The sequence below is a fragment of the Carcharhinus amblyrhynchos genome, chromosome 7, assembly GCF_965287045.1.
Source record: "Carcharhinus amblyrhynchos chromosome 7, sCarAmb.v2.hapA, whole genome shotgun sequence".
Taxonomy (NCBI): domain Eukaryota; kingdom Metazoa; phylum Chordata; class Chondrichthyes; order Carcharhiniformes; family Carcharhinidae; genus Carcharhinus; species Carcharhinus amblyrhynchos.
Genome location: NC_137330.1, coordinates 124055403 through 124074114, shown reverse-complemented (window position 1 = coordinate 124074114; position 18712 = coordinate 124055403). Strand labels below are relative to the sequence as shown.

Sequence of the window (18712 nt, the reverse complement as noted above, 5' to 3'; positions counted from 1 at the left end):
TCCCCGAGGACAGAGTCTAACGATGGAGTTAATACTCACTCCGTGCTCTGATCCCCGAGGACAGAGTCTAACGATGGAGTTAATCCTCACTCCGTGCTCTCATTCCCCGAGGACAGAGTCTAACGATGGAGTTAATCCTCACTCCGTGCGCTGATCCCCGAGGACAGAGTCTAACAATGGAGTTAATCCTCACTCCGTGCTCTGATCCCCGAGGACAGAGTCTAACGATGGAGTTAATCCTCACTCCGTGCTCTCATTCCCCGAGGACAGAGTCTAACGATGGAGTTAATCCTCACTCCGTGCCCTCATTCCCCGAGGACAGAGTCTAACGATGGAGTTAATCCTCACTCCGTGCTCTGATCCCCGAGGACAGAGTCTAACGATGGAGTTAATCCTCACTCCGTGCTCTCATTCCCCGAGGACAGAGTCTAACGATGGAGTTAATCCTCACTCCGTGCTCTCATTCCCCGCGGACAGAGTCTAACGATGGAGTTAATCCTCACTCTGTGCTCTCATTCCCCGAGGACAGAGTCTAACGATGGAGTTAATCCTCACTCCGTGCTCTGATCTCCGAGGACAGAGTCTAACGATGGATTAATCCTCACTCCGTGCTCTCATTCCCCGCGGACAGAATCTAACGATGGAGTTAATACTCACTCCGTGCCCTCATTCCCCGAGGACAAAGTCTAACGATGGAGTTAATACTCACTCCGTGCTCTCATTCCCCGCGGACAGAATCTAACGATGGAGTTAATACTCACTCCGTGCTCTCATTCCCCGCGGACAGAGTCTAACGATGGATTAATCCTCACTCCGTGCTCTGATCCCCGAGGACAGAGTCTAACGATGGAGTTAATACTCACTCCGTGCTCTCATTCCCCGAGGACAGAGTCTAACGATGGAGTTAATACTCACTCCGTGCCCTCATTCCCCGAGGACAGAGTCTAACGATGGAGTTAATCCTCACTCCGTGCTCTCATTCCCCGAGGACAGAGTCTAACGATGGAGTTAATCCTCACTCCGTGCCCTCATTCCCCGAGGACAGAGTCTAACGATGGAGTTAATCCTCACTCCGTGCTCTGATCCCCGAGGACAGAGTCTAACGATGGAGTTAATCCTCACTCCGTGCTCTCATTCCCCGCGGACAGAGTCTAACGATGGAGTTAATCCTCACTCTGTGCTCTCATTCCCCGAGGACAGAGTCTAACGATGGAGTTAATCCTCACTCCGTGCTCTGATCTCCGAGGACAGAGTCTAACGATGGATTAATCCTCACTCCGTGCTCTCATTCCCCGCGGACAGAATCTAACGATGGAGTTAATACTCACTCCGTGCCCTCATTCCCCGAGGACAAAGTCTAACGATGGAGTTAATACTCACTCCGTGCTCTCATTCCCCGCGGACAGAATCTAACGATGGAGTTAATACTCACTCCGTGCTCTCATTCCCCGCGGACAGAGTCTAACGATGGATTAATCCTCACTCCGTGCTCTGATCCACGAGGACAGAGTCTAACGATGGAGTTAATCTTCACTCCGTGCCCTCATTCCCCGAGGACAGAGTCTAACGATGGAGTTAATCCTCACTCCGTGCTCTCATTCCCCGAGGACAGAGTCTAACGATGGAGTTAATACTCACCTCATGCTCTGATCTCCGAGGACAGAGTCTAACGATGGAGTTAATCCTCACTCCGTGCTCTGATCCCCGAGGACAGAGTCTAACGATGGATTAATCATCACTCCGTGCTCTGATCTCCGAGGACAGAGTCTAACGATGGAGTTAATCCTCACTCCGTGCTCTGATCTCCGAGGACAGAGTCTAACGATGGATTAATCCTCACTCCGTGCTCTGATCTCCGAGGACAGAGTCTAACGATGGAGTTAATCCTCACTCCGTGCTCTGATCCACGAGGACAGAGTCTAACGATGGAGTTAATACTCACTCCGTGCTCTGATCCCCGAGGACAGAGTCTAACGATGGATTAATCCTCACTCCGTGCTCTCATTCCCCGAGGACAGAGTCTAACGATGGAGTTAATACTCACTCCGTGCTCTGATCCCCGAGGACAGAGTCTAACGATGGATTAATCCTCACTCCGTGCTCTCATTCCCCGAGGACAGAGTCTAACGATGGAGTTAATCCTCACTCCGTGCTCTCATTCCCCGAGGACAGAGTCTAACGATGGATTAATCCTCACTCCGTGCTCTCATTCCCCGAGGACAGAGTCTAACGATGGAGTTAATACTCACTCCGTGCTCTGATCCCCGAGGACAGAGTCTAACGATGGAGTTAATCCTCACTCCGTGCTCTGATCCCTGAGGACAGAGTCTAACGATGGAGTTAATCCTCACTCCGTGCTCTGATCCCCGAGGACAGAGTCTAACGATGGAGTTAATACTCACTCCGTGCTCTGATCCCCAAGGACAGAGTCTAACGATGGAGTTGAGGACAGAGTCTAACGATGGAGTTAATACTCACTCCGTGCTCTCATTCCCCGAGGACAGAGTCTAACGATGGAGTTAATACTCACTCCGTGCTCTCATTCCCCGAGGACAGAGTCTAACGATGGAGTTAATCCTCACTCCGTGCTCTCATTCCCCGCGGACAGAGTCTAACGATGGAGTTAATCCTCACTCCGTGCTCTGATCCCCGAGGACAGAGTCTAACGATGGAGTTAATCCTCACTCCGTGCTCTGATCCCCGAGGACAGAGTCTAACGATGGAGTTAATCCTCACTCCGTGCCCTCATTCCCCGCGGACAGAGTCTAACGATGGAGTTAATCCTCACTCCGTGCTCTGATCCCCGAGGACAGAGTCTAACGATGGAGTTAATACTCACTCCGTGCTCTCATTCCCCGAGGACAGAGTCTAACGATGGAGTTAATCCTCACTCCGTGCTCTCATTCCCCGAGGACAGAGTCTAACGATGGAGTTAATACTCACTCCGTGCTCTCATTCCCCGAGGACAGAGTCTAACGATGGAGTTAATCCTCACTCCGTGCTCTGATCCCCAAGGACAGAGTCTAACGATGGAGTTAATACTCACTCCGTGCTCTGATCCCCGAGGACAGAGTCTAACGATGGAGTTAATCCTCACTCCGTGCTCTCATTCCCCGCGGACAGAGTCTAACGATGGAGTTAATACTCACTCCGTGCGCTGATCCCCGAGGACAGAGTCTAACGATGGAGTTAATCCTCACTCCGTGCTCTCATTCCCCGAGGACAGAGTCTAACGATGGAGTTAATACTCACTCCGTGCTCTCATTCCCCGAGGACAGAGTCTAACGATGGAGTTAATACTCACTCCGTGCTCTCATTCCCCGAGGACAGAGTCTAACGATGGAGTTAATACTCACTCCGTGCCCTCATTCCCCGAGGACAGAGTCTAACGATGGAGTTAATCCTCACTCCGTGCTCTCATTCCCCGAGGACAGAGTCTAACGATGGAGTTAATACTCACTCCGTGCTCTCATTCCCCGAGGACAGAGTCTAACGATGGAGTTAATACTCACTCCGTGCTCTGATCTCCGAGGACAGAGTCTAACGATGGAGTTAATCCTCACTCCGTGCTCTGATCTCCGAGGACAGAGTCTAACGATGGAGTTAATCCTCACTCCGTGCTCTCATTCCCCGCGGACAGAGTCTAACGATGGAGTTAATACTCACTCCGTGCTCTCATTCCCCGCGGACAGAGTCTAACGATGGAGTTAATCCTCACTCCGTGCTCTCATTCCCCGCGGACAGAGTCTAACGATGGAGTTAATACTCACCTCATACTCTGATCTCCGAGGACAAAGTGAGTCCAGCTCATCGAAAAAGATGACACAAGGTGCGGAGTTCCGTGCTCGCTGGAAAACCTGTCGGACCGCTCGCTCGCTCTCACCCACATACTGCAGTTATAACAAAAATGTCAGTCAACAAGAGATCACAGAATCAGTATAAAATGCTGAGTTACAGGAACCTTCTCTCCTGTAAACGCAGAGGTTAGGATTTGGCAAGCACAGTCTCTGGGCTGGACCATCTCCCGCTCACACAACGAGGAATCCTTCTCAAACTACAACTCACTTCAGTCTGACATCTCACATCAAATCGACCCAAAAATGTTTGTGCAAGTTCCCATCTGATGCTGCCCTGTGAGTACTAAGGGAGTGCTGCACTCTGAGGGTCAGTGCTGAGGGAGCACTAGTGTCCAAAGTGCCATGCAAGATTTATGAATGTCGAATCTGTGTGTGTACACGCACGTGTCTGGTGAATGTGTCTGTGCGCCGCACGCGTGCGTCTGTGTCTGTGTGCGTGCCTGCATGTGCATACGTGTGTGCCTGTGTACCAATGTCTGTGCATGTACCCGTGTCTGTGCATGTGCCTATGCCTGTGTGTGTCCGTGTATGAGTGTGCATGTGCATGTGGTCTGAGGTAACAAACTCCAATCGAGGAGTCCTCAGTTTCTGAGCTGTGGCTGGGATACTGTGCAAACACAGTAAAAAGTCTGACAACACCAGGTTTTAGTCCAACCGATTTATTTGATAATAGACTCTCAAGCTTTCGGGTTAGTCCCTTCGTCAGGTGAATGGAGAGTTCTGGCCTCAGACAGAGCATATAAAGTACAGACAGTTTAGAGATTACTGATTAGAATGCGAATCCTTACACCTAACCTGCTGTTCAAGACCTGAAGTGGCTGATAATGCGCGTGGAAGGAGCACTGATCACAGGTTACAGAGATGTGTATTGTCTCCAGACAGTACAGTAAGTGAGGTTTTGCAAACCCAGGCAAGTCACGGGGGTTACAGATAGTGCGACATGAACCCAAGATCCCTGTTGAGGCCGTCCTCATGCGTGTGGAACTTGGCTATCAGTCTCTGCTCAGCGACTCTGCGCTGTCGTGTGTCGTGAAGGCCGCCTTGGAGAACGCTTACCCGAAGGTCAGAGGCTGAATGCCCGTGACCACTGAAGTGTTCGCCAACAGGAAGGGAACAGTCTTGCCTGGTGATTGTCGAGCGATGTTCATTCATCCGTTGTCGCGCCTCTGACCTTCGGGTAAGCATTCTCCAAGGCGGCCTTCACGACACACGACAGCGCAGAGTCGCTGAACAGAGACTGATAGCCAAGTTCCGCACACATGAGGACGGCCTCAACAGGGATCTTGGGTTCATGTCGCACTATCTGTAACCCCCGTGACTTGCCTGGGTTTGCAAAACCTCACTTACTGTACTGTCTGGAGACAATACACATCTCTGTAACCTGTGATCAGTGCTCCTTCCACTCACATTGTCAGCCACATCAGGTCTTGAACAGCAGGTTAGGTGTAAGGATTCGCATTCTAATCAGTAATCTCTAAACTGTCTGTACTTTATATGCTCTGTCTGAGGCCAGAACTCTCCATTCACCTGACGAAGGGACTAACCCCAAAGCTTGTGAGTCTATTATCAAATAAATCAGTTGGACTAAAACCTGGTGTTGTCAGACTTTTTACTGTGTTTACGCCAGTCCAACGCCAGCATACCCACATCATGAATACTGTGCAAAGCCAGTGAAGCAGTGTCTCTCTCACTCACCATGTTTAACAGCTCTGGGCCCTTCACAGAAATAAAATTCAGTCCAGACTCATTCGCAACAGCCTGAAAAGACAACCATGGAACAAACAATGTAAGCAACATAAGTCAGCCATTCAGCCCATCAAGCCTGCTCCAACATGGAATATCATCCACTTCAACACCTTCTCCACACATTCCCCATAGATCCCTTTCTGTCACTGGGATTTACAAATCTGGCACTCTGGACTTGAAACTTTGATTTATTATTGTCATGTATCTTAACATACACTGAAAGCTACTGTTTCTTATACATGATATAGACAAAGCATATCACACATCGAGCACAAAGGGGAGAAGGAAAGGAGAGGGTGCAGAAGGGTTACTGAATGCGCGAGGTAGGTCCATTCAAAAGTCTGACAACAGCAGAGAAGAAGCTGTTCTCGAGTCAGTTCGAATGTGACCTCAGACTTTTGCATCTTTTTCCCAAAAGAAGAAGGTGGAAGACAGAATGTCCAGAATGCGTGGGTCCTTAATTATACTGGCTGCTTGGCCGAGGCAGCGGGAAATGTAGACAGAGTCAATGGATGGGGGGCTGGTTTATCTGATGGATTGGGCTACATCCACGACCTTTTGTAGTTCCTTGCAGTCTTGGGCAGAGCAGGAGCCATACCAAGCTGTGATACAACCAGAAAGAATGCTTTCTGTGGTGCATCTGTAAAGGTTGGTGAGAATCATAGCTGACATGCCAAATTTCCTTAGTCTTCTGGGAAAGTAGAGGTTTTATTGGGCTTTCTTAATTATAGTGTCAGCATGGACCAGGACAGGTTGTTGGTGATCTGGACACCTGAAAACTCTGACCCTTTCCTCTTCATCCCCGTTGATGTAGATAGGGCCATGTGCTTCCCAAAATCGATGACAATCTCCTTCAGTTTGTTGACATTGAGGGAGAGATTATTGTTAACCGACCAGTTCATCAGATCCTCTATCTCATTCCTGTACTCTGTTTCATCATTGTTTAAGATCCGACCCATTATGGTGGCGTCATCATCAAACTTGAAAATCGAATTGGAGGGGAATTTGGTCACACAGTCACAGGTGTATAAGCAGGGGGCTGGAGAACACAACCTTGTGGGGCACCGGGGTTTGGGATGATCGTAGAGGAGGTTTTGTTGCCTATCCTTACTGATTGTGGTCTGTGAGTTAGGAAGTTCAGGATCCAGTCACACAGAGGTGCTGAGGCCCAGGCCATAGAGTTTGGAAATGCTTTTCCTGGGAATAATGGTGCTGAAGGCTGAGCTGCATCAATAGCAGGAGCAAAAACAGAAAATGCTGCATTCACTCAGCAGGTCTGACAGTATCTGTGGAGAGGGAATACAGCCAATGCTATCAGACCTGCTAAGTTTCTCCAGTATTTTCTGTTTTTGTTTCAGATTCCAGCATCCAACGTATTTTCTCTTTCTCAATAAATAGGAGTCTGATATAAGTGTCCTTGCTGTTTTGGTGTTTCAGGCTGAGTGTAGAGCCAGGGAGTAGGTATCTGCTGAGGACCTGTTGTGATATACTCAGTGACCTATCTCTATCTCTCTCAGATACAGAACTCCAAAGATTCACAACCCTCCGAGGGTTAAACACTGGATTAATACAGCATTTAATTACAATTCTCCCCGCACTGATACAGGACACGGTTAAACACCAGATCCCCACACTGATACCGGATTGGGTTTAACACTGGATCCCCACACTGATACCCGATTGGGTTAAACACCAGATCCCCACACTGATACCAGATTGGGTTAAACACCAGATCCCCACACTGATACTGGATTGGGTTAAACACCAGATCCCCACACTGATACCGGATTGGGTTTAACACTGAATCCCCACACTGATACCGGATTGGGTTAAACACCAGATCCCCACACTGATACCGGATTGGGTTAAACACCAGATCCCCACACTGATACCAGATTGGGTTAAACACCAGATCCCCACACTGATACCGGATTGGGTTAAACACTGGATCCCCACACTGATACTGGATTGGGTTAAACACCAGATCCCCACACTGATACCGGATTGGGTTTAACACTGGATCCCCACACTGATACTGGATTGGGTTAAACACCAGATCCCCACACTGATACCAGATTGGGTTAAACACCAGATCCCCACACTGATACCGGATTGGGTTAAACACTGGATCCCCACACTGATACTGGATTGGGTTAAACACCAGATCCCCACACTGATACCGGATTGGGTTTAACACCAGATCCCCACACTGATACCCGATTGGGTTAAACACTGGATCCCCACACTGATACCCGATTGGGTTAAACACCAGATCCCCACACTGATACCAGATTGGGTTAAACACCAGATCCCCACACTGATACTGGATTGGGTTAAACACCAGATCCCCACACTGATACCGGATTGGGTTTAACACTGAATCCCCACACTGATACCGGATTGGGTTAAACACCAGATCCCCACACTGATACCGGATTGGGTTAAACACCAGATCCCCACACTGATACCAGATTGGGTTAAACACCAGATCCCCACACTGATACCGGATTGGGTTAAACACTGGATCCCCACACTGATACTGGATTGGGTTAAACACCAGATCCCCACACTGATACCGGATTGGGTTTAACACTGGATCCCCACACTGATACTGGATTGGGTTAAACACCAGATCCCCACACTGATACCGGATTGGGTTTAACACTGGATCCCCACACTGATACCGGATTGGGTTAAACACCAGATCCCCACACTGATACCAGATTGGGTTAAACACCAGATCCCCACACTGATACCGGATTGGGTTTAACACTGGATCCGCACACAGATACCCGATTGGGTTAAACACCGGATCCCCACACTGATACCGTATCGGGTTAAACACTGGATCCGCACACTGATACCGGATTGGGTTAAACACTGGATCCCCACACTGATACCAGATTGGGTTTAACACCGGATCCCTCACACTGATACCGTATCTGGTTAAACACTGGATCCCCACACTGATACCCGATTGGGTTAAACACCAGATCCCCACACTGATACCGGATCTCCACACTGATACCTGATTGTGTTAAACACCAGATCCCCACACTGATACCGGATTGGGTTAAACACCAGATCCCCACACTGATACCGGATCAGGTTAAACACCGGATCCCCACACTGATACCGGATCAGGTTAAACGCTGGATCCCCACACTGATACCAGATCGGGTTAAACACCGGATCCCCACACTGATACCGGATCGGGTTAAACACCGGATCCCCACACTGATACTGGATTGGGTTAAACACTGGATCCCCACACTGATACCGGATTGGATTAAACACCAGATCTCCACACTGATACCGGATTGGGTTAAACACTGGATCCCCACACTGATACCGGATTGGGTGAACCAGGGGGTTGACGGGTCCCAAGGAACTTACCTTGGCCAATAGTGTTTTCCCACAGCCCGGAGGTCCAGCCAATAGCACGCCAGCTGGGCTCGACAGCCCCAACAGTTGGAAATGTTCAGGATGGCGGATCGGAGCCTGGGAAAAGGCACCAAGGGTGAGGACAGCAGTATAGAACATAGAACATGGAAAACTACAGCACAAACAGGCCCTTCAGCCCACAAGTTGCGCCGATCATATCCATACCTACCAGGCCTATCTATAACCCTCAATCCCATTAAATCCCACGTACTCATCCAGAAGTCTCTTAAAAGACCCCAGCGAGTTCGCCTCTACCACCACCAATGGCAGCCGATTCCATTCACTCACCACCCTCTGAGTGAAAAACTTACCCCTGACATCTCCTCTGTACCCTGCACCTTAAACCTGTGTCCTCTCGTAGCGACCAGTTCAGCCCTGGGAAATAGCCTCTGAGAATCCACCCTATCTATTCCTCTCAACATTTTATAAACCTCTATCAGGTTACCTCTCAACCTTCGTCTCTCCAGGGAGAAAAGACCGAGCTCCCTCAACCTATCTTCATAAGGCATGCCTCCCAATCCAGGCAACATCCTTGTAAATCTCCTCTGCACCCTCTCAATCGCTTCCACATCCTTCCTGTAATGAGGCGACCAGAACTGCGCACAGTACTCCAAGTGGGGTCTGACAAGGGTCCTGTAAAGTTGCAGCATTATCTCCCGACTCCTAAACTCAATCCCTCGATTAATGAAGGCCAGTACACCATACGCCTTCTTGACCACCTCCTCCACCTGCGAGGCCGATTTAATTAAGAGTCCTATGGACCCAGGCCCCAAGGTCCTTCTGATCCTCTACACAGCTAAGAGTCTTACCGTTGATATTGTACTCCTATAAGTAACAACACTCAAAGCAGCAAACCCACACATACGCCCTCACACACACACATGGGGGAGGGGGTGGGGGAGAACACTGAGGAAATTGAGCAGGGGGCTGTATCTGTGTTACGCTGAAAATTGCCAGGGTTGGAACAGTCCACCCTCCTCACTATCTTGTTATCCTGAGTGTTTATCCAGCTGGGCTCAGGCTGAGGAGCCTTGAACACAGAGCACAAAGTGGGGGGGGTGATTGGCAGTAAATCATGAGAAAATAATCCAAGTAACCACCCAAGCCCTGTGCCAGTGACGGGCAGCTATGAGGCTTGGCACAGCGTACCAGAATGGCCATAGATAACTCCTCACGGATTTCTTCCAGAGCTCCAATATCAGCCCACGTCACATCCGGCACGGTGGCAAATCCTTCACGTTTTGCTGATGGCTGTACCACTGGGACAGAGTCCGTGAAATCCGCCATCTCTATACACAACTTCTCAAGCTCCTCCTCTGGCACTGGCTTCTGATCCCTCAATAACGCCCGCAGCCTCTCAAACTGAACCTGTGAGGGAAACAAGAAAAGAGACAGAAAAACAAGTGAGACACACAGACTGACAGAGGGAAGGGGTAGGGGGAGGGAAGGGGTAGGGGGAGGGAAGGGGTAGGGGGAGGGAAGGGGTAGGGGGAGGGAAGGGAAGGGGAAGGGGGGGAGAGGGAGGGGGGTGAGGGAGGGGGGTGAGGGAGGGGGGTGAGGGAGGGGGGTGAGGGAGGGGGGTGAGGGAGGGGGGTGAGGGAGGGGGGTGAGGGAGGGGGGTGAGGGAGGGGGGTGAGGGAGGGGGGTGAGGGAGGGGGGTGAGGGAGGGGGGTGAGGGAGGGGGGTGAGGGAGGGGGGTGAGGGAGGGGGGTGAGGGAGGGGGGTGAGGGAGGGGGGTGAGGGAGGTAGGGTGTGGGAGGGGGGTGATGGAGGGGAAGGGAGGGGAAGAGAGACAGAGGGAGGTAGGGTGAGGGAGGGAGACGGAGGGTGAGGGAGGGAAGGAGGGGGAGAGAGTGACCAAGCAAGAGTGGAAGTGAGCGTGAGAACGTGAACAAGGGCGAGCGTGAGTGTGACAGCGAGAACAAGAGAGCAAAAGCGAGCACGAGACAGCGCGAGCGCAAAAGAGCAAGTGCGGGACAGTGAGACAGAGCAAGGGTGAGAGGCCTGTTTGGGTCAATGCACCCTAACCAGCACGCCTTTCAGACTGTGATAGGAAACCAGAGCACCCGGAGGAAACCCCTGCAGACACAGGGAGAATGTGTAAATTCCAAGCCAGGAATCGGATGCGGGTCCCTGCCGCTGTAAGGCAGCAGTGCTAACCACTGTGCTACCGTGATGCCCCCTTCTTCTGCACTGTAGTTTCAACGATTCTATGAGAGAGAAAGACAGAGAGGAGAGAGGGAGTGGGCCGAAGGGCGGGCAGGCCCTGACGGATCACCCCCCACCCTGTCATCTCCTCTAACTCCACAACACTCACATCTCTGCACTCGCCTCACACCCTAATCACTCCAACTGTAAGCTTCAGGCTAAATCACCAAATATCTACCAGGGCTTCTGTCAAGTTTTGTTCCTTAGTTTATCTGTAAAATGTACTGGGATATTTTACAACGTTAATGGCATTCTGTAAATACAGTTAGAACATAGAACATTACAGCGCAGTAAAGGCCCTTCAGCCCTCGATGTTGCATCAACCTGTGAAACCAACCTAAAGCCCATCTAACCTACACTATTCCAATGTCATCCATATGTTTATCCAATCACCATTTAAACGCCCTTAAAGTTGCTGAATCCACTACTGTTACAGACAGGGCATTCCACGCTCTTACTACTCTCGGAGTAAAGAACCTACCTCTGACATCTGTTCTATAATTATCACCCCTCAATTTAAAGCTATGTCCCCTCATGCTAGCCACGTCCATCCGAGGAAAAAGTCTCTCACTGTCCACCCTATCTAACCCTCTGATCATCTTATATACCTCTATTAATCACCTCTCAACCTTCTACTCTCTAACAAAAACAGCCTCAAGTCCCTCAGCCTTTCCTCATAAGACCTTCCCACCATACCAGCTAACATCCTGGTAAATCTCCTCTGTTCCCTTTCCCATAATGTGGCAACCAGAACTGTACGCAGTACTCTGGCCACACCAGAGTTTTGTACAGCTACAACATGACCTCATGGCTCCAAAATTCAATCCCTTTACCAATAAAAGCTAAATGCCATTTCAACAAAAGTTAATGGTTGTAATTATTACAGGTCCCTCTCTCCTTGAATAAATAGACATAGAAACATAGAACATTACAGCACAGTACAGGCCCTTCGACCCGCAACGTTGTGCCGAGCTTTGTCCAATCCCAAGATCAAGCTATCCCATTCTGGTGAGCTCCATGTGCCTATCCAATAATCACTTGAAAGTTCCTAAAGTGTCCGACTCCACTATCACAGCAGGCAGTCTATTCCACACCCCAACCACTCTCTGAGTAAAGAATCTACCTTGGACATCCCTCCTACATCTCCCACCATGAACCTTATAGTTATGCCCCCTTGTAACAGCTACATCCACCTGAGGAAATAGTCTCTGCACGTTCACTCTGTCAATCCCTTTCATCATCTTATAAACCTCTATCAAGTCGCCCCTCATCTTCCTCCGCTCTAAAGAGAAAAGCCCCAGCTCCTTCAACCTTTCCTCATAAGACCTACCCTCCAAACCAGGCAGCATCCTGGTAAATCTCCTCTGCACTCTCTCCAATGCTTCCACACCGTTCTTATAGTGAGGTGACCAGAACTGAACACAATATTCCAAACGTGGTCTCACCGATCTCCGGTATAGTTGCAGCATAACCCCACAGCTCTTGAACGCAAACCCCCTGTTAATAAACGTGAACACACTATAAGCCTTTTTCACGGCTCTATCCACTTGAATGGCAACCTTCAGAGATCTGTGGATGTGAACCCCAAGGTCTCTCTGTTCCTCCACATTCCTTAGAACCCTGCCGTTGACTCTGTAATCCGCATTCAAGTTTGTCCTATCAAAATGAAACACCTCACATTTATCAGGGTCAAACTCCATCTGCCACTTTTCGGCCCAGCTCTACATCCTATCAATGTTTCTTTGCAGCCTGCAAGAGCCCTCCACCTTATCCATTATTCCACCAACCTTGGTGTCATCAGCAACTAACCCACCCTTCAGCCCCCTCTTCCCAGTCATTGATAAAAATCATAAACAGCAGAGGACCCAGCACTGATCCCTGTGGTACACCGCTGGTAACTGGCCTCCAGTCTGAAAATTTTCCTTCCATTACCACCCTCTGTCTTCTAGCCATCTCCATCAGAGGAAACAGGTTCTCACTGTCCACTCTATCCAATCTTCTGATCATTTTATATGCCTCTATTAAGTCACCTCTTAACCTTCTTCTCTAAGATCAGTGTGACCTGTTCATACCTCACAGATGGGTCCCCCCATCGACACCATGCTTCTGAGGTCAGATCGGTACTTTCTCCATCAAAACTGCATGTAATAATATTGGAGGGTAAGCTGAGGCCCACCTCTTCCTCCACATAGGAGGCAACAGACAACAGTCTACAAGATACAGTTCTTCAAACAATGAATCTCACAGACTCCTTTCCCTGCATCCCCAGCACTGTCTGCAGTCACTGCCTTGGGCTGAACCAGACTCCACATTAACGTAGCTATTCCACTACAGCAGAAAGGGAATTTTACTCTGTATCTAGCCCGTGCTGTACCTGTCCTCGGGGTGTTTGATGGGGACAGTGTAGAGGGAGCTTTACTCTGTATCTAACCCCATGCCTGTACCTGTCCTGGGAGTGTTTGACGGGGACAGTGTAGAGGGAGCTTTACTCTGTATCTAACCCCGTGCTGTACGCCTGTCCTGGGAGTGTTTAATGAGAACAGTTTGGTGTAAAAGCTCCTCACCAATCCAGGATTCTGCAGCCTTTCCAAGCTGCCACGTTCCTCAGAACTTTGCACGTGTGGGTTTGCCTCCTGGCATTGGATTAGGATGCGGTTAACAGAGCTCATGGCAGCCTCACGGCAGAGTGCCATGAGATCGGCACCCACGTACCCTGGAGTCAGATGGGCGAGGTGGCGAAAGTCAAATGATTCTGGCAACTTCAGTTTCCGACACAAAGTCCGCAAGATCCTGTTAGATATTTGAGAAATTATAATCAGTGACTGGGGGAACATCCTTACTAACGTGCTGTACAATTCTCCAACTGGCACAATGAGGGGCACATTAACAGCACAACACTGTGGATGCTGCAATCTGAAACACAACCAGGAAATGCTGGAGTGCCTCAGCACCGGGGTGGGGGGGGCGGGGGGAGAATGTTAATCACTGGGGTGGGGGGGGGGGGGAGAATGTTAATCACCGGGGTTGGGGGGGGGGGGGGGGGGAGAATGTTAATCACTGGGGTGGGGGGGGGGGAGAATGTTAATCACCGGGGTGGGGGGGGGGGGAATGTTAATCACTGGGGTGGGGGGGGGGGAGAATGTTAATCACTGGGGTGGGGGGGGGGAGAATGTTAATCACTGGGGTGGGGGGGGGAGAATGTTAATCACCGGGGTGGGGGGGGGGGGGAATGTTAATCACTGGGGTGGGGGGGGGGGGAATGTTAATCACCGGGGTGGGGGGGGGGAGAATGTTAATCACCGGGGTGGGGGGGGGGGAGAATGTTAATCACCGGGGTGGGGGGGGGGAGAATGTTAATCACTGGGGTGGGGGGGGGAGAGAATGTTAATCACCGGGGTGGGGGGGGGAGAGAATGTTAATCACTGGGGTGGGGGGGGGGGGAGAATGTTAATCACTGGGGGGGGGGGGGGGGGGAGAATGTTAATCACTGGGGTTGGGGGGGGGGGAGAATGTTAATCACTGGGGTGGGGGGGGGAGAGAATGTTAATCACTGGGGTGGGGGGGGGAGAGAATGTTAATCACTGGGGTGGGGGGGGGGGAGAATGTTAATCACTGGGGGGGGGGGGGGGAGAATGTTAATCACTGGGGTGGGGGGGGGGGGAGAATGTTAATCACTGGGGTGGGGGGGGGGGGAATGTTAATCACTGGGGTGGGGGGGGGGGAGAATGTTAATCACTGGGGTGGGGGGGGGGGGGAGAATGTTAATCACTGGGGTGGGGGGGGGGGGAGAATGTTAATCACTGGGGTGGGGGGGGGGGGAGAATGTTAATCACTGGGGTGGGGGGGGGGAGAGAATGTTAATCACTGGGGTGGGGGGGGGGGGAGAATGTTAATCACTGGGGTGGGGGGGGGGAGAGAATGTTAATCACCGGGGTGGGGGGGGGGGAGAATGTTAATCACTGGGGTGGGGGGGGGGGGAGAATGTTAATCACTGGGGTGGGGGGGGGGAGAATGTTAATCACTGGGGTGGGGGGGGGAGAATGTTAATCACTGGGGTGGGGGGGGGGAGAATGTTAATCACTGGGGTGGGGGGGGGGGGAGAATGTTAATCACTGGGGTGGGGGGGGGGGAGAATGTTAATCACTGGGGTGGGGGGGGGGGAGAATGTTAATCACTGGGGTGGGGGGGGGGAGAATGTTAATCACTGGGGTGGGGGGGGGAGAGAATGTTAATCACTGGGGTGGGGGGGGGGGAGAATGTTAATCACTGGGGTGGGGGGGGGGAGAGAATGTTAATCACTGGGGTGGGGGGGGAGAGAATGTTAATCACTGGGGTGGGGGGGGGGGGAGAATGTTAATCACTGGGGTGGGGGGGGGGGGAGAATGTTAATCACCGGGGTGGGGGGGGGAGAGAATGTTAATCACTGGGGGGGGGGGGGGGAGAATGTTAATCACTGGGGTGGGGGGGGGGGGGAGAATGTTAATCACTGGGGTGGGGGGGGGGGAATGTTAATCACTGGGGTGGGGGGGGGGAGAATGTTAATCACTGGGGTGGGGGGGGGGGGGAGAATGTTAATCACTGGGGTGGGGGGGGGGGAGAATGTTAATCACTGGGGTGGGGGGGGGGGGAGAATGTTAATCACTGGGGTGGGGGGGGGAGAGAATGTTAATCACTGGGGTGGGGGGGGGGGGAGAATGTTAATCACTGGGGTGGGGGGGGGGAGAGAATGTTAATCACCGGGGTGGGGGGGGGGGGGAGAATGTTAATCACTGGGGTGGGGGGGGGGGGAGAATGTTAATCACTGGGGTGGGGGGGGGGAGAATGTTAATCACTGGGGTGGGGGGGGGAGAATGTTAATCACTGGGGTGGGGGGGGGGAGAATGTTAATCACTGGGGTGGGGGGGGGGGAGAATGTTAATCACTGGGGTGGGGGGGGGGGAGAATGTTAATCACTGGGGTGGGGGGGGGGAGAATGTTAATCACTGGGGTGGGGGGGGAGAGAATGTTAATCACTGGGGTGGGGGGGGGGGAGAATGTTAATCACTGGGGTGGGGGGGGGAGAATGTTAATCACTGGGGTGGGGGGGGGGGAGAGAATGTTAATCACTGGGGTGGGGGGGGGGGGGAATGTTAATCACTGGGGTGGGGGGGGGGAGAATGTTAATCACTGGGGTGGGGGGGGGGGAGAGAATGTTAATCACTGGGGTGGGGGGGGAGAGAATGTTAATCACTGGGGTGGGGGGGGGGAGAGAATGTTAATCACTGGGGTGGGGGGGGGGGGGGAGAATGTTAATCACTGGGGGTGGGGGGGGGGAGAATGTTAATCACTGGGGTGGGGGGGGGGGAGAATGTTAATCACTGGGGTGGGGGGGGGGAGAATGTTAATCACTGGTGGGGGGGGGGGGGGGGAGAATGTTAATCACTGGGGTGGGGGGGGAGAGAATGTTAATCACTGGGGTGGGGGGGGGAGAGAATGTTAATCACTGGTGGGGGGGGGAGAGAATGTTAATCACTGGGGTGGGGGGGGGGAGAGAATGTTAATCACTGGTGGGGGGGAGAATGTTAATCACTGGGGTGGGGGGGGGGAGAGAATGTTAATCACTGGGGTGGGGGGGGGAGAATGTTAATCACCGGGGTGGGGGGGGGGGGAGAGAATGTTAATCACTGGGGTGGGGGGGGAGAGAATGTTAATCACTGGTGGGGGGGGAGAATGTTAATCACTGGGGTGGGGGGGGGGGAGAGAATGTTAATCACTGGGGTGGGGGGGGGGAGAATGTTAATCACCGGGGTGGGGGGGGGGAGAGAATGTTAATCACTGGGGTGGGGGGGTGGTGGTGTTAATCACCGGGGGGGGAGAGAATGTTAATCACCGGGGTGGGGGGGTGGTGGTGTTAATCACCGGGGTGGGGGGGTGGTGGTGTTAATCACCGGGGGGGAGAGAATGTTAATCACCGGGGTGGGGGGGGGGGGGTGTTAATCACCGGGGTGGGGGGGTGGTGGTGTTAATCACCGGGGGGGAGAGAATGTTAATCACTGGGGTGGGGGGGTGGTGGTGTTAATCACCGGGGGGGGAGAGAATGTTAATCACCGGGGTGGGGGGGTGGTGGTGTTAATCACCGGGGGGCGGGGGGGGTCACTAATTTGTCCTCTTGCAGGTGAAGAACTGAGGGACTCACTGTTCCCGGGCTGCCTCACTGGGAATTCCCACACAGATCTCCCGGTCAAAGCGTCCAGCCCGTCGCAGCGCTGGGTCCAGTGAGTCAGGTCTGTTTGTCGCTCCAATCACCAAGACCTGAACCGTGTTCTCCAGATTGTTCAGCTCTGTAACAGGAGTCAGGTCACATTCAACCAAGGACAGTGATCATCCTGTAAACACAGATAACCCCCTGAAACCCCCCCCAGAAAAACCCCGATACCCCCAGACACCCCGACACTCATACCCCCCAGATACCCCGACACTCATACCCCCCGATACCCCGACACTCGTACCCCCCGATACCCCGACACTCATACCCCCAGATACCCCGACACTCATACCCCCAATACCCCGACACTCGTACCCCCCAATACCCCGACACTCGTACCCCCCAATACCCCGACACTCATACCCCCCAATACCCCGACACTCGTACCCCCCGATACCCCGACACTCGTACCCCCCGATACCCCGACACTCATACCCCCCGATACCCCGACACTCGTACCCCCCAATACCCCGACACTCATACCCCCCGATACCCCGACACTCGTACCCCCCAATACCCCGACACTCATACCCCCCGATACCCCGACACTCGTACCCCCCAATACCCCGACACTCATACCCCCAGATACCCCGACACTCGTACCCCCCAATACCCCGACACTCATACCCCCCGATACCCCGACACTCGTACCCCCCGATACCCCGACACTCATACCCCCCGATACCCCGACACTCATACCCCCCAATACCCCGACACTCATACCCCCCAATACCCCGACACTCGTACCCCCCGATACCCCGACACTCGTACCCCCCGATACCCCGACACTCATACCCCCCGATACCCCGACACTCATACCCCCCAATACCCCGACACTCATACCCCCAATACCCCCAGATACTCCACAATACCCCCAGACACCCCACTGATACACCGCTACCCCCAAATACCCTGACACTGATACCCCCCAATACCCCCAGATACGCCAACACTGATACCCCGCAACCCCCAAATACCCCGACCGATACCCCCAATACCCCCAGACACCGATACCCCCAGACACCCCGACACTGATACCCCCAGACACCCCGACACTGATACCCCCAGACACCCCGACACTGATACCCCCAGACACCCCGACACTGATACCCCCAGACACCCCGACACTGATACCCCCAGACACCCCGACACTGATACCCCCAGACACCCCGACACTGATACCCCAGACACCCCGACACTGATACCCCCAGAC

At 52.5% G+C, this 18712-nt stretch overlaps 1 protein-coding gene across 1 annotated transcript in view; it reads right to left on the bottom strand.

Moving 5' to 3' along the window:
* Positions 1 to 17597, bottom strand: part of nvl (nuclear VCP like) — a gene marked incomplete at its 5' end in the record, with an annotated part of 41037 nt that extends 23440 nt beyond the window's left edge. The window contains 6 exons of the mRNA XM_080193455.1: positions 3771 to 3890; positions 5553 to 5615; positions 9000 to 9104; positions 10197 to 10415; positions 13820 to 14045; positions 17431 to 17597. Of these exons, the coding sequence (XP_080049581.1) occupies positions 3771 to 3890; positions 5553 to 5615; positions 9000 to 9104; positions 10197 to 10415; positions 13820 to 14045; positions 17431 to 17597 (900 nt within the window). The remainder of the gene's footprint in view (positions 1 to 3770; positions 3891 to 5552; positions 5616 to 8999; positions 9105 to 10196; positions 10416 to 13819; positions 14046 to 17430) is intronic.
* Positions 17598 to 18712: the final 1115 nt, after the last annotated feature.